General features: G+C 32.8%; 1 protein-coding gene across 5 annotated transcripts in view; it reads left to right on the top strand.

Moving 5' to 3' along the window:
• The window catches only part of ZNF280D (zinc finger protein 280D), a 100,316-nt gene that overhangs the window by 65,527 nt on the left and 18,264 nt on the right, over positions 1-16,525 (top strand). For 4 of the 5 annotated variants that reach the window (XM_012783058.2, XM_012783057.2, XM_012783056.3 and 1 more), the window contains 2 exons: positions 3,654-3,772; positions 3,920-3,956. In XM_012783058.2, the coding sequence (XP_012638512.2) occupies positions 3,654-3,772; positions 3,920-3,956 (156 nt within the window). Of the gene's footprint in view, positions 1-3,653; positions 3,773-3,919; positions 3,957-4,553; positions 15,877-16,525 lie in introns of those variants that run through there. The other variant, XM_012783060.3, reaches the window with a different exon arrangement.

Genomic DNA, 16,525 nt, shown 5'->3' with positions numbered 1-16,525 from the left:
CTCTGTCTCCTTTTTATGTTTTATTTTTCCCTAGATCATCAGACATACTATAAGTTTTACTTTTTTGTTTATTGTCTATGTCCTCTCACTACATTGTGTGTAGTTTGGTTTTTTGTCTCTACCTGGCACGTAATAGACACTCAGTAAATATTTGTTGAATAAATTAATGTATATGTTGAAAATGATGTATGTGGACAATAGGTCCCATCTATGATATTGGACCAATAGCTCACAGAGAGAGAAAAATTTGATTCAGTTTTAAAAATATGTTAGTATTACTTTTAAAACCTTTACTGATCTAGGGATATAGATTAAGTTATATTAGATGTTGCCTTTACTGAAACTTTCATAAGAATGGATAGGATTTTATTGCATTGTAAAAATGAAATTTTAATTTGATTTTTACCTCACTGTTGTCAAGCTCAGTTGTATGTTTAGTTTTTAAATGAATTATGTGATTTTAAAGATCTGGGGTATTTTTCTCTCAACTTGGACAGTTCTCAAATTGAAAAATGGTTGATTTCTGTGAATGAAACTTAGCATATTTATAATTATATACAATAATAATTTTTATATTCTAATTGAAATGGAATATTCATTTCGTAGCTATTGTGTATCTATCATATACATGATGTAGCAGGTCCTATAAAGATGGCAGTGATAAAACAGTGTTGAAACCAACTCTTCAGGGAATGTACAGTTTATTGGGTTAGAGTTAAGGTGTGAACATAAATAACTATGAATTTTAATAAGTACAGTGAGAGTTATTTCAGAGAGAAGAGAGATTACTTGGAGTGATCTAGGTAGGTGTTACTCACTTTAAAGGATGGTTATTGTTTCTACTGATAAAAGAGGCATCCCAGTTGGAAGAAATAGCACAAATAAAGGTGCAGAAATAAAAAGTAGAAGGTATACAGAGGGGATGGCTATTAGTAAATGGATAGAGCACAAATTTCATATAATAGTAATAAAATTGGAGTCTGGGACAATAGTTTTGAGCTTAGAGCCAGATTTTAAAGCATTGAAAATAAGGCTTATGCATTTGGACTTAATTCAGAAGGCATTAGAGAATCATTAATGCTTTGTATAAAATCAAGTGATACCGAAGGAAGGTTGAATTCATGGGTATGCAAGGTATGTTGTAGGTGCATGAATCATATAGATTAGGACTATTGTGGTAGTTATAAATGATTTAGTAAGGACCTGAGTTAGGGTGGTAAGGTAGTATTACATCATATTTGTGATGTAATATGGACTCTGGAATCAAACTCAATTTCAAATCTGGTCCTGACCTTTACTAGCTCTATATTTTAGAAAGATTACTAAGTTAACTCTTGTCTTTTATAAAAAGGTGATAATTATAGCATCTACCTCTTTGGGTTGTTGTAAGGTTTAGATGAGGTGATATGTCTAAAAATCAGCCTGACACAGAGTAAGTAATAAATTGCTAGTATTATAACATACTTGACATATTAAATGTTCTAAGGAAGGAGAGATCAGAGGTAACTGTAGTTTGAGCTTTAGGGTCAAGAGAAATATCATCATAAGAAAGATAAATCAGGTGGAGTTAATTTTAGGAGGAAGTATTGTGATTTTAGTTTTAGGAAGGTCAGTTCTGATGTACCAGTGTGACATCTAGGTGTAAATACGTAGACTGCTGTTGGACTAGAGCTTCAGGGGAGAAGTCAGTCTAAGGTATGGTATTTGTTTGTATTCATATACTGATAAAACACTTAAATTTATACCATGAGATGAACTTCAAAAACATATTTATGCTTTGTTAGTAAACTGGTAATAACAACAATCACATTGCATGATCAAGTTTTATTTCACCCATGAAAAAATAATTTATTAGAGGGATTCCAAAGAAGCTCATGGACCCCTGAGAGGAGGAGGTATAGCCAGAACAGATAACGGAAGCAGAACATCATCAAGAAGTAACATTATTTCTCTCTAGTTTGACCTGCTGAGGCAATATAATATTGTCTTTCTTATTTTCTCTGAACTTTGGTTTCTTTCTCTTTTCTTAATACAAACTAACTTTCTTTATTAATGACTCAAACATTACATTCCCAGCCTCCCACATTTTCCCAGATCAAGAAATTTGATTAAAATCCCCAGTTAGAAATCCCTGTTTAAGAGAAGGCTTGACTTGGACCCCTTGTCCAATTAACTATGTCTAGTAATAGAGGCATGTAGACTACCACTTACCAATGAAACTGTTTTTAGTGTTTGTGAGGGCAGTTGGTTCATAGAAAAGACTATGGTTAGTTATTTAAGGCAAGTATTTTAAATTTTAACTTTCCTTAATCTTTTAAGATTAACTTATACTTCCTTTAGAAATCTAGTACTTTTAATAGTCACTTTCAAGGAGATCTTTAATATATGATAAAGTTCATTTAAGTTGAACACACCAAATTTTTTCAAGGGTTCCATTTACAATTCAAATTACTTTAAACAACTTAACATCATTTATACATTTACTGCATTTGACTTTGTTTTAAATAGCCCTTAGAATGCTTGACCCAACAAACTTCCAAGTTCTTACCTCTTGTAAGAAATTAAACATATAGTGGCTTTCTAAGTTTTCTGAAACATTTCAGTATTTTCACAGGCTTAATAATGTTTTAAAATACCTTTCAACAAAAATCACAAGTCCAAATGCATTTTAAATTAGAATCTTAAGGCCAGCATCTCTTACTTTATGCCAATTATGTTTAAATACTTCAAATAGCAAATGCTAAACAATTTGATCCAGTGAATATAAAAACTATTCCTGTACTCAACAAAAAGTATTGATGAGTATTGGAATTGTTTCTTAACCTCTCTGAAAATTTCTAATCATTATATATTTAAGAACTGGAGCATGCAGTCAAGTTTTGTTAAAGGGAATGAGTAGGTAGGTAGGCTAGTTCACATTGCTAGGGTGATGAGAAACTTAAACCTATGGGCTTCGATATTTTATTAACTACTTTGGTTAGTTCAGTATTAAATGATAATACCAATCATGGATGGTTGTAGTGAGGATCAGATGAAACATATGGGAAAACTCTTGACACATAGAATACAACTGATGGCAGCTATAATATGATCTATTTTTAAACCCTTCACGTTTTACTCCTCATTTTATCCTCAACTAAATAAAACACTATATTGTAAGCTCCTTTAGAGCACGGACTATACTTTCTATTTTGTTCACCATTATATTCACAATGCCTAGTAAGTATAGTATAGATATAAAGACACCCTCAGTAAATATCTACTGAGTGAATGAATGCATATCCTCACTTTGCAGGTGGGCAGAGGGACAAACAAAATGTGACTTGCCTAAGTCACACACATTGTTTGTGGAGCCAATGTTGGCTGTAGGTCTTTTGACTCCTAACTTTTATCAATTGGTATGAGAGGTAAAAGTTTATAAAACAAATACTTTTCATAAATAAATGGTAGCATAATTTGTACATGGCTATGTCATTTTCTAGAGAATCATTTCAGGTGTATCAAATTTATAGGACAAATATGGGAAGTTACAGTTTGACACAAAAAGATAATGGAAAAATAATCATGGAACTTGTATATGGATTTTCATAAAAGATAAAAACATTTTCTTTTTATGCTGTTTGCTTTCTCTCTCTCTCTCTCTTTTTTTATAGGGGCATTACTCTAGTGTGCCTTAATTGTGATTTCATAACTGATGTTTCTGGCTTAGATAATATGGCTAAACACTTAAGTCAACATGAAACTCATGCTTGCCAAGTTGTACTAGAGAAAGGTATGTATATAACTATGCTATTTTGGATTTTTTATATTTATTCCAGTATTTTTGTCAGCCAAAATGTGGGTTCTTTACTGAATCATTATTCTCACTCATCATATTTCATATGCTATTGTAAATATAAAACTTTTCTTCTAATTTCAGTTTCTGTTTGTATCCCAACTTCTGAACACCTTTCTGAGTAAGTTTAATTTTTATTCAGTGCATTTTACTTTGATGGATTAGCACTATTGCATTTTAGATGTATCATTAGTAGCAATGAAAAATATTAAAGTATTTTGTTTTTTGTTTTTTTTAAAGCTGCTTGTTGAAATAGGTTCCTGCTCTATGGAGCTCGTGACCTGGTGCAAGACAAGTTGGAATTTCCTAAGTTCAAAGTTCTGAGATGTTTTCTTACACAAAGGCAGTTAAGCAGCCAAGTTCATGACACTAGCTCTCATTATTTAGCTCTTTTCAGCTTTCAAATGGGACTAGATTCTTATTCCACCTTATCTTTGTGTCAGGTTGACATATCTTAACATACATTTTTTTCTCCAGTTGGTGCTCTCTAAAAATAACTTTTGTTGCTATGGTCTTTTCTTACATTGCTTAAAATAATTTGTGTTTTTCTCTGCTGTACTTGCCTTCAGAATAATACATTCCAAATAATATGGCTGTTTGTCTTTTTGTCTGTTTTGTCTGCTTTCTTAATTTCTTGTAAGTCTTAAGTTTTTAGGCCAGATGATTGTCTTTTTCCTCATTCGTTGTCTGTCATTGTGCTATTTTTCTTATTTTTCAGATGCAGAAGCAGCCCAGAGATTTCAAAAAATGTCCAGGGTTCACCTGGACAGTGTCCCCCTTCGATGGACACAACTGATGCCTGTTCTCTCTTTCCAAGGAATGTGAATAATTTGACTGTGGGACCTGCTCTAGGTTATGGCCTCAAGAAATCAGATCTTGGGGAGACTCCCTTCCTACACTGCTGGCCTCCCATAAGGCTAATGCTGATTTGGCCAGAGATGGCCTCAAGGCCTACCAAACTGAGCACACTTCCCACTGGGGGCTTTGGCTCATGACCTTAAGCTTATGAGTCATTTATGAACAAGAAAAGCCCATCAAATCAATGCTTCAACATCCAAGTTGAAGTTTAGTCATTTTGGCTGCTGCCCTTAAATCTTTCTCTAGCATGAATGCAGTCCAAGGAATATAAAAATTCTGGTTGTTAGGAAACCATAGCTACTTTCTTATCCTTGGAACAACAGGGCTCTACCATTATGTTCCAAAATTGCAGTTATTTTTACTGACATTTAAAATATATTAAACAGTATTAAGTCTATAATTTTTCAACAATACCAATTCTCAGATTTTGATTTTTAAATATTTTAATTTAATTTTAATAGCTTGGTTTTATGTTCTCTAAATTTATTGATGTCTATTTTATGATGTCTGTTTTTATATTCTTTAAAATTTGTTTAGTGTTTGCTTTGTTTTGTTAAGAACTCCAAGAGATTCTTCAGAATTTGCTACAGATTTCATATAGCTGCCTATTATGTGTAGCATTTTAATTTGGCTGTTACTCAGATCATTGTTATGTCCTCTATCCTATCAGGATTATTATTATAATCTTAATTGTGAGTTCTGAGGTGTAAAGAATTGGCAAAACTTCCTTTTGCAGACCTTAAAAACAAATTTTAAAGTTATATATTTGTACATCTAATATGTAATATCTATTTGGCTATTAATGTAGTTCCTTTTGGTAAAGGTAACATATTAAAAAAATATGTATGTGGTAACCAATAATGCATGTGTTTCTTTCCTATATATATTTTAAATTTGCCATTTGTTTATTTTAGTTTCATTGAATATAGATCTAAACATTTTTGACACTATTCTTTTCTTTTAATAAAAAATTGTGAAGTGCCTCAGGAATTACTTGCTAATGAATAAAGGCTATAGATATCCTATAAATAGGAGCATTGCTTTAATTGTCATATGGAAGCCTTGTTACTTGGCTTGCAGACGGATAGCTATATCGACTTAGTAGACCGTGCATTTTTTCTTCTTGCACAATTAAAAGGTTACTATTTATACCATACTAATTTCCCAAATTTTAAAGATTAGCAAAATACCTTTTGTGGTCTTAATCGATAAGAGTAGGCAGGCTCTGAGATAATGACTCAATGTGGTTTTTTTACTCTCAAATCAGAACTTTTTTAATTTGTATCTTAAAACAAATTTAAAGCCAATTTATATGTCCATTTAGTATGTAATGCGTTCCTTGCAATTTATAATAAAAAAGTTGAATCTATTAGTTTTACATTTCCAAACTAATTTTATATTGTAATTGGAAAATTTTCCAAAATCTCCAAAAGTGGCTTGCTTTTTAGTAGTGGACTTAGTGATATGCTAGTCTTTTTTTCCTTATCTATCTCAGAGAGGAATTTTTGTTATCTGCCCTCTTTCTACCCAATTTTTAAAAATTTTGCCAAGAAATAGCAACTTCTTTCCATTTTTAACATTAGCAGTATAGGAGTACAGTCGGCCCAATATATCCTGGTGTTTTTTATCCTCAGATTCAGGCAACCACAAATCAAAAATATTTGGAAAACTAAAACAATAAAAAACAATACAACAATAAAAATACAAATAAAACTACAGTATAATAATTACTTACATAGCATTTACATTATATTGGTTAAGTAATCTAATATGGGAGGATGTGCAGGGGTGGAGTTGGGGTGAGGTAGTCCTAAGAGGGTGTGGCCAATGATGTGGGAGGAAAACCAGGGGAGTGGTAGTGTTCTTAGAGCCTCAGGGAGCCTATTTATAAAATTTGGGTGCTAACTTGTTCTAGGATTGTGGGGTTCTGTTATTCGATACTGGTTGTACCTAAATATCATAATTTATTCTTATGAGAAGATGAATTTAGAATGCCACAAAACTCCAGTAGCAGAAAGAGTGACTCGACGTTGAGAAAATTTAATGCTCACATTACTCCTAGGCATGTTTAATTCTCTTCATGTACCTTTGTAAAAGAAATTCTCTTGGATTTCTATAAAAGAGGGTAACTAGGTCAGTGCTTCCCAAATTCTGTACTGTAGAACTAATGTCCCTAATTTATAAACAGTCTTGGGAAAAAAGTTTCCATGGTCAGATAAGTTTAGGAAATGCAAGTTAAACAGATTCTTCAATATGGGATTTTTTCATGCTGTATGTGGCCTGTGAATATCTAAGAATATTTATTTGACCTTAGAATTTTTTTCTTCCAATACTTATTAACTTCTTGACATTAATCTCCATAGAATAGTGTGTATAATGCTGATCTATATTTATCATTTTTCATATTTTCTTAATTGGGAAATAAAAGTAGTTATGTAGAGTATTGACTACAAAGGACTAGACATTTCATTCATGTACATGAATCATTTGTAAGGTAGAGTTTATAATTATTAGTAGATTCCAGCAAGTACATATTTATATTTTTAGAAATTATATTAGGAAAAATGATATTATTATGTTTGTAAACTCTAAGAAGTACATAACAGAGACAGACCAGTTATTAGCCTATTCTGCCTTGGATTCTAGCAGCAAGGTATATTTTTGTTGGAGAGTATGGTCACCTGACATGATTTCACACTAGTAAGCTTAAGATTCTCTCATAATTATTTCTAGCTTCTCCCTGTAACTCCTTATGCTTAGCTTATCAATCTACCCACTTACCTACTTTGTTGAGACTATTACTATTCGAGCCTTTTATTAGCTGTTAAGTTTCTTATTTCTTAAATGGCTTCAGGTGGTCTTCCTTTATACTAAGATTAGGAGATTTAATGCCCAGCTGCACAGTATGCTCCCTCAGACCCTTACTGGAACAGCGTGATAGGGTGGGCAGAGAACACAGGCTCTGTACCTGATGGCCTAGTTTGGCTTTCTGCACTGCTCCTTACTAGGTGTATGTGACTTTGGGTGGTTATCTGACCTCTTGTGTCTCAATTCTTCATTTGCAAAATGCAGATAACAAAAGTACCTACTCATAAGATGTTGAAGTAATTAGAGGAGTTAATATGTGCAGATAGTACTTGGAAAATAATTGACACATAGGAAAGACCATACAAGTATAAAATTATTATTATTATACTACTACTCTTCATGATTTTATTTCTGCCCACATATTATTGAAATGGAATTACTCCAATCTTCATCTATTTTTTACTTTAACTTTCCCATATAAATCATTTCTGTTAACTTTCTTTTCCTAACCCAGTATATCTTTCTTTAGAGTTTTTATTGTATCACATATTAGTCTTACCTTTAGATTTTTGGTGTATAAAGCTCATTAAACTTACATTTTTAGGAAATGTCTGTGAAGACTTCTAGGTTCATTTTAGCCATAACTGTCTTATAAATAGTATCCATATTTTCCCCTATGTTAGACTGCCCATGCTTGACTACATTATGGTTCATCTCATACTTTCAGCTCACTTCTCTGATTTTGAGATCCTTCTGCAGTCGCACTCTTGTCACTTAAGTATTTGACCCCATGGAAAAGCTTACTGTCATCTGCAAACTTGGAGAGGCTACTGTACATCTCGTTTTCTATATCATTTACTAAAATATAGGATCCCACTGTTTTTAATCTTCTACACTGAAAAATATGTTTATTCATACCATTGTGAAGTATGGTGTTGTGAAAGGAGTGCAGCTTTGAAATAAGGTAGTCCAAGATTTACTAGTTTTGTGTCTAACCAGCTCTGTAGCCTTGAATAAATTACTTAATCTTGTAAACCTCAGCTTCCTCATCACTGAAAGATATATAGTAATTCCTTGCAGGGTAGCAGTAAGAAATAGAGATAAGGTATCAAAATTAATTAAATTATTAATCTAAATACATTTATTTAATTTAGCTAAATATTTAAATTACTTGGCACTGTCCTTACACAAAGTAGGCACTCAATAAATACACATGCATTTATTGTTGTCAGCAGGTTGTTGTTACTGCTGCTGCTACTACCACCACTATTACTGTTACTGCTGCTGCTATTGCAGCTGTTATTTCTGCTGTTACTACTGTTTTTACCTCTACTTCCTAATGACAGGAGGCCTGAGAACTACTTATCAGTGAAATCTTCCCATTATTGACTATTTTAGTGGCAATACATCTACATTGTGGTTATTTGTAATTTTGTCTTAAGAGTTCACAAGTCTTGGAGTACATTCCTCCAGACTGCTGGGTGGATGGCATCTTATTACAGTGCTTTAATTGAATCTAATGTCAGAATTGAGTGTAATTTTGGCTTTTCCTATCTAAAGGCTATGAACCAACACTGCCCTGTTGAAAACTAATACAGAATTCTCTCTGTTTAAAAGGAAAACATTTCTTTTTAGCTTATTTAGCTTCTCTTCTCAGAGAAGAATCCCTTTTTTAAAGAAAACTTTTTATTAATTATTACCAGGCATTTATTTCCAGAAATCTTGGCTACTTATTCAATACTACTTATGAAAATGTGTTATTGCACTAGTTAGCAATAGTCATGTAGCTGTTTCTTTTGTAGAACTTTGAAATGATTTTTTAAAAACTTGCCTTTCTCAGATGTTAGAGATGTTGTAACTCAATCATGAAACTGCTCTCTTCTGTTTCCCTCTTATCTCTATTTCCCTCCTCCGCTATTCTCTCCAGTATATCTGCCTGGATAAATTAATTATAACATAGAATAGAAGTAAAGATTTTGTAAGCTTCTTTTTCTTGACAAAAAGTTGAGAATAGATAATTCCCTGTAGCACATCTTCAGAGCATAAGAATCCATAGTAAATTCATAACTCAAGCTTGGAAAACTAGGCTACTTAGCCAGTTGTCTGTTTTTGTTTTTTTTTTTTTTTATTGAACAAATGTTCCAAAATCCACAATTTGAAGTGATTTTAAAATTTCATTTAGTTTTCTGAGTGACTTCCAAATTTGTTCTAAGCAAAATACGATGGAAAGGGCATTGACTGGAGTCAGAATGTTAAAAGTTCAGGACCCAGTTGTCTCACTAACTTTATGGTAAAGTTACTTCAGTTCTTCACCTATGACATAGTATTGAAAATAATCTTTGTTTTGAAGATTTAAAAGAGATGCAGCATGAATACAATATAGTATGTGTATACAATATGATGTATATATGATGAAAATGTGTATTATACTTTATTAAGTATACTTTATTAAGTCCCCTAATTTAAAGAGTACTGGGAAGAAATGAAAATGGAAAACTGACATTTCTTGAAACTGTGGGTTCCTCTGTCTTATTTCATAGTGGATAAAAGAGATACTAAGTTTTATACTTGGCACGATACTAACTACATGGCTCTTGCATAGTATATATAGATAACTCTTCCATATATTCCTTGACGCTGAATATTGATACTCTATGTCCACAACACTGTGTCAGGTATTGGAAATGAAAACATAGATGTGGTTCATGCCACCAAGGTAATTACAGAATAAGGGAGCCAGAAATGTAGACACCGAATCCACATTTTCACAGAGCCAGCCAGTCAATTGATTTACTTCCCCCCTCCCTTTTGTTGTTGTTGTTGAGACAGAGTGTCACTCAGTGTTCCTGGGTAGAGTGCAGTGATTGTAATCACCTCAAGCTCCAGGTCCTGGACTGTGAGTGATCCTTCTGCCTCAGCCTCCCAGGTAGCTGGGACTACAGGTGCACGCCACAATGCCCGGCTGGGTTTTGTGTATTTTTTTTTTTTGTCTTTTTGTTTGTTTGTTTCTTGTTTCTAGAGTATAGAGATGGGGGTCTCACTGTGTTCTGGCTGGTGTCGGACCCCTGAGCTGCAGCTATCTTCCTGGTTCGGCTCCCAAAATGCTAGGATTACAGGCGTGAGCCACCATGCCCAGCCAGGATTTTCATAATCAGTTAAATCACTAATGCCATGTATATGTCATTATTATTTTTGTGAAATGCTATACCAGATGGGAATCTAGACCTATTCCCAAAGTCAGATATCACTGTATTCAACCACTTTATAAGTCTTAAATTTGAAAAGATTACTTCAGTTAAAAATGTTTAGTCATTGAATCTGTCACCATTAAAGAATATGTAACAGGTCATTCCATTATTTTCCTGTGAGATTCTGAATTTACTTGGAAGAGTTACTGGCTCTGGTCAGAATCCAAATTAGAGAGTTGTACATCTTGAAAGTGGTTAGTGTGTCTTCATTTCATATATTTAATTTAGCAGAAATTTTTAAAAATGCAAATTGATCAATTCATTTTGGGCTTGTTTCCTTCTCTAAACTTTTGAAATGTGATTGGGATTGGAGATATTGGGGGCTCATGCTCCTAGATTCTCTCATCTTATGCCAGACGTTAATATCTCAAACCAGATCTTTGGGAATTATAAAATATTTGTTCCCTTTCAAAATAGTTGTAATATATTTGCCCCTCTTATGTAATTGCAAGTCAGTAGACAGGACCTGTGTGTCAAGATATGGTGGTTTCTGGTGGTGTGGACTTCTTTTGATATCTGCTAAGCAGGGAAGAATATCATACCCAGCAAGATGGAAAGATAAATGAAACTTTAGTTCATTTAGGACAAATGATACCAACCTCTATTCTGAGGTTACTGCTATTTTTTCTGTTTTTTGGTTCTAAGGATAGTTGCTTATAGATTATAAATTAAATATCCAGGCTGTAATTCAATATTGCCAACAAAGCAAGATAATAAAATAGAGCCCTAGTCTGGCATTAAAATCTTCTGCCTACATTGATTGTCTTATTTTTATCTTCACATTTTTACACACAAATATTTTGGTCTTTTTGATTCCTTGTCTCCCTGTCTTTACCTAGTTTTTTCTTCTGTGCATCTAGAACAGAGGTCCTCAAACTTTTTAAACAGGGGGCCAGTTCACTGTCCCTCAGACTGCTGGAGGGCCAGACTATAGTTTAAAAAAAACTATAACAAATTCCTACGCACACTGTACATATCTTATTTTGAATTAAAAAAACAAACGGGCAAAAACACCTACATGTGGCGCATGGGCCATAGTTTGAGGACACTTGATCTAGAATGATTTTTCTGCGCTATCTTTGCTTGCTTTAGATGACCAAAGCATACCCAGGTGTTTTGAAATGGGTAAATCATCTCATAGTGGAGCAAATAGGGCTGCCCCTAAGGGGAGTAAAGCAACAATCAAAATTAATGTCTAATATGATGTGTTTGAAGGTGTGGTAGAAGAAAGGCAAAGGAATCTCAAAACAGTAGAGGTTGTAAAAGAGGTTGTAACTTAGGTTGTAAAAGGAGCCTGTGTTGTACATGCTCAAGCAAATTCTGAGCAGGAAGATTGATTCCAGACTACCCGCAGCAGTAATAATAGCTAACACTTACTGAGCACATACAATATGTCGGACACTTTTCAAAGTGTTTCGCATTTACTTGCTCATTTAATTCTAACAGATTTGTGAAATATGAACTTTTATTGTCCTGATTTTATAGATGAGAAGACTGAGGTACAGATATATGTTAAATAATTTGCCCAAAGTCATATAGCTGTTAAGTGGAGAGCCTCAATTTAAATTTTAGTTGTCTCCAGAGACTAAACTATTGAGTACTTTACACTATTGCTTCTCTGCTTGTACTTGTGGATCCAAATGTACTTGCCTTGCATATGATTGGCTAAGGAACTGGGTAGGACTAAGCTTCATTGTGAAGACCTTTCTGCAGAGGGGTAGGCAGCAACTGACACAGCCATAGCATTGGGACAATAATTTAGCCTCCCAATCTTAGGGCAGTATTTCTATGATGTATGGACAATAGAACATTTGAACAAAGAATGGCATAAATTGTTCTTTTAGTAAGATTAATTTGGCAGTGATACTCAGCATGTTTTAGAGTAAAAAACATTTAGAGGCAGATCTGTTAAGCTTTATCACTTTTCCTGGCATAATCATAAGGGAGCCTGATTCGCAGGAGAGGAATGTGCTGCAAGGTATTGCAGTGGAAATTTGACATAAACCCACATATTTAATTCTGGTTCTATTGCTTAATGGTTTCATAACTTAAGCATTTTTAGGACTCATATTTTCTCATCCAGAAGATGGGGGCAGTTGGATGATGTAATCTCTTAGGATTCAAGTCTAACTCTAATATACTATATTTCTGAACTGAATTGTCAACTGATTGAAAAATAATAAATAGTAATAAAAATGGAGGTGTCATGCTCTGGATGTTGATTTTGGAGTTACCTGAATAGAAGTTACCTGATGGTTGTAATTGTTCATAAGGATGACATACACAAGAGTGAGAAGGTCTGAGTTGTAAATATTTCCATACGAATGTTCTGCAAGCATCACAAATTCAGTATGTCAAAAATGGAATTAATTTTTCTCCATAAAATATACTTTTTTACCCCCTCTGAGTTCATTATTTTGATTAATCTCTTGCCATTCAAGGTAGACATTTGGGGGTGGTCATATTTGTTCTCCTCATTTACCTTTATCCAGTGGGTGCTTCTATTCTCTTGTTTTTAACTTACCATGTCCCTAAGGCTTCCTTTTTTCCATTGGCACTGCTGCTGTTTTAGTTGAGACAGTGATTAACTGTCTCTCTCTCTCTTTTTAAAACAAATTCTAGATCCTGATCATTAACTGTCTCTTAACAGGACTCCTAGACTAGAGCTTGTCTTCTGCCAGTACTGCCCTTTCTTTTTCTGATGCACAAATTTGACCATACTTTTCTATTAGCTTTAATATTCTTAGCGTGAACACTTTAGCATGACATTAATGGGGTGGGGAACCTTGGGCCTTGGGGCCACATCTGGCCTTCTGGATCCTTGAGTGCAGCTTTTTGACTGAATACAAATTTTGCAGAACAAATCCTTTTATCAAAAGGGCTGCAGCAGAGAAAGATGAAGCTTTTCTTGCCTCATTTGGTGCTTAAAAAAGAACAATCTTGAAATCAGAAGGCTGCAGGTTCCCCACCCCTATGTGCAGTTCTTTGTATAGCTATTGCATCATATAGATGTCTCTTTTCTAAAACTTTTCACAATTCTTTAAATATTTGCGTCAGTTTGTTTTCTTGACAACAGACTCCTTGAGAGGAGAGACTGTCTTTTTTAACTTTGGACTGGAACATTTAACACAGTACCTGATGTATGTGCAACCTGTTAAATGTTTAGCTCAGTTACCCTTTCTGCATAGAAATCTATTAATGCATCTCAGAACAAATACTTAGAAATGGTACAATAATTGTTTTACTGCTATTTCTTAGTGTGATGATTACTATCTTAAATTTAGTCCTGAATAGCTAAATGGAAGGTCATGAGAACTGGTTGACTTTACTACTGGCTTATCATACAGCCTCTTTTCAGCGTTTTTAATATATTTACAAAGATTCTTAAATTGAAGATTATGTTTTAAAAATCAGCATTGAAATTCTAAACTTTTAAATTTATTGGAAAAAACAGAATGTGGCCTTGCTCAAATGAATCTGAATATTTTCCCCCTTACCTCTCCACTCCTTACCCCCATGGTATGTTTATAGTGTGAACGAAACCTCAAAGGAACATATTGGTGTAAGTAAACCAGAATATTCATTTGTGTGGGTCCTTGGATTGGTCATATGACCTGCAGAAAAATGTAAATAAGGCCATTTACTTAATTATAGACTTTAGAGGGAAAGGTTTGTCTTCTAGAAATATATCAGAAAGATCTATTTCAGGAGGTTTCCACAAAAGAGAAAAATTACTTAATTGCAATCTTGATCAATAATGATGTTGAAATCAATCTCCAGTTTGTGCTTCAGTCCTCCTTGCATTGAAATCTTAAATAGGGTTTGTTCTAAATATTACACTACATTTTTATATACAAAATTATCGCAACATTCATGGGTGGAAGTATAATTCCTAATGGCAGGTCATTAGCTCAGAACTTTGAGCTTAGCAAATTTCACTGTTGTCTACTAAAGCAATTGAATATTTGAAATTATTACTATTTCAGCAGGTATCTTTAATGAGTAAGAAAGGTAAGAAAACTTCTTTTCTAAAAGTATTAATCCTGTATTATTAGTTGTATTAAAATTTATTAAAGTATACTTTTATAGTTATAAGATGTAGTGTACATTTTAGTGATGAATTTATAACTCAAAATTTATAATGTACTTTTCTAAATTTTTTTTTACATTTGTTTTGCTAAATGTTTTCACTCATTATTACAATCGATCCCTTAGAAAGGTAAAAAGGCGTAAAACAAGATTGGGCCTCTTAATACTAGTTAAGATCATGGGCCTTTTAATACTAGTTATTTCAGTAACTTATTGTGTTTTCACCTACCACAGTTTCTTAGCCAGTAAAATGGAGGGTAATTTTAAAAACCTCTGTAACCAACCCTCATTGCATACTAAGGGGACTCAGTTTCCCCAATTGAAATGCCAGCAGTTATAATTAAACATGCTTAATGGCTCTCATTTTAATTGCTGCATAAAATTAATTTATTACACTAACCATATGTGAAAATGATTAGCGTGGTAATACTTCTTTTATAAGAATATAAGGTCCTACGTTGATAATTTTTACAACAGTAAGCTGAAAAGGAAAAAATCTTTTATAAAATATTTTTGAACTCCTTTGACCAATTTATTTCAGTTTTTCAAACTGATTTAAAATGATTAAATGCTTAGAAATAAAAATCAGTTGTAATATACAAATTTATTTCAAAACTTAATTCACTGTCTACTTTTTGCTTTAGAATAATTTTTCATGTTTTCTTATTGATGCTTTCATGATTTCTTCTTGATGCTTTATACATGTTATTCTTAAAAGTGTTATTATTTTCCCATGTACGTCATTAAAGCAATGAAGTTTTACTATATGCTTAATGTAATCTCATCTTTATAAAACTATTGTTCACAAATGCTTGAGACAGTTATAAAATCTTTAACCCAAAATATGATTGACATTTGTATATTTTGTCAATTTTTTATGCAAGTTTTATTCATTTCAATTTGTTTGAAAAATTACTTATAAATTATTGTAATGGACTACCAATATAGTGGTTCTGCCAAAAAAAGGACATGATCTATTTTAAGTTGTTTGTAATTTGATGTAATAAATAAAATATATATAGATAATTAACAGCTTATTAATATCCACTAAAGCATAAGCATTTATAGCCCTAATTTTTAAAATGTACCCTCAAAGAATGGATAAAGAAGGAAGATGTTTGCTAACTCCATATTTTGTTTACTAGCCATAAAGGTTGGCATTTCTATCCTATTAGATATCTTTATTTTTGTCAGTGAAACTTAAATCAATATACTTGTTGCTTATGTTAAATATATTATTCCTTAGGTGTAGCTATTAAGCCTTCATAAAGTTATGAATCACTTAACTCTTGATTAATGGCATTTCAGATCAGGTAGACACTCATGCAGATTAAAATTGAGTTTAGTATATAATATCAAAATTAGTATTCGGAATCAGTTTCTAAAACAAAGACCCTTTAGATAAGCTAGCTTTTATATTAAATTGATTATTTTGCAAGATTTCCTAGATGGCATATACTTTTGTTAACATAATAAGTTATAATTAATATTTTTTAGAAATTAAGAAGTTTAAAACATTTATAGTTAATATTTGAATAATGTTTATGAAAATTTTTAAGAGAATGTATCCTTCAAAATTCTTATTATTTGTGTGATTTTACTGCCTCCAGAGTAAGTTAATTGTGATAGGTACTGAAATGACATTATCATATTGGATTTCACAAAAGATAAAATGTTTACCTTTTTT

This window comes from Microcebus murinus, chromosome 6, assembly GCF_040939455.1.
Source record: "Microcebus murinus isolate Inina chromosome 6, M.murinus_Inina_mat1.0, whole genome shotgun sequence".
Taxonomy (NCBI): domain Eukaryota; kingdom Metazoa; phylum Chordata; class Mammalia; order Primates; family Cheirogaleidae; genus Microcebus; species Microcebus murinus.
The sequence above is the reverse complement of the archived record's forward strand: the minus strand, read 5'-3'. Positions and strand labels throughout refer to the sequence as shown.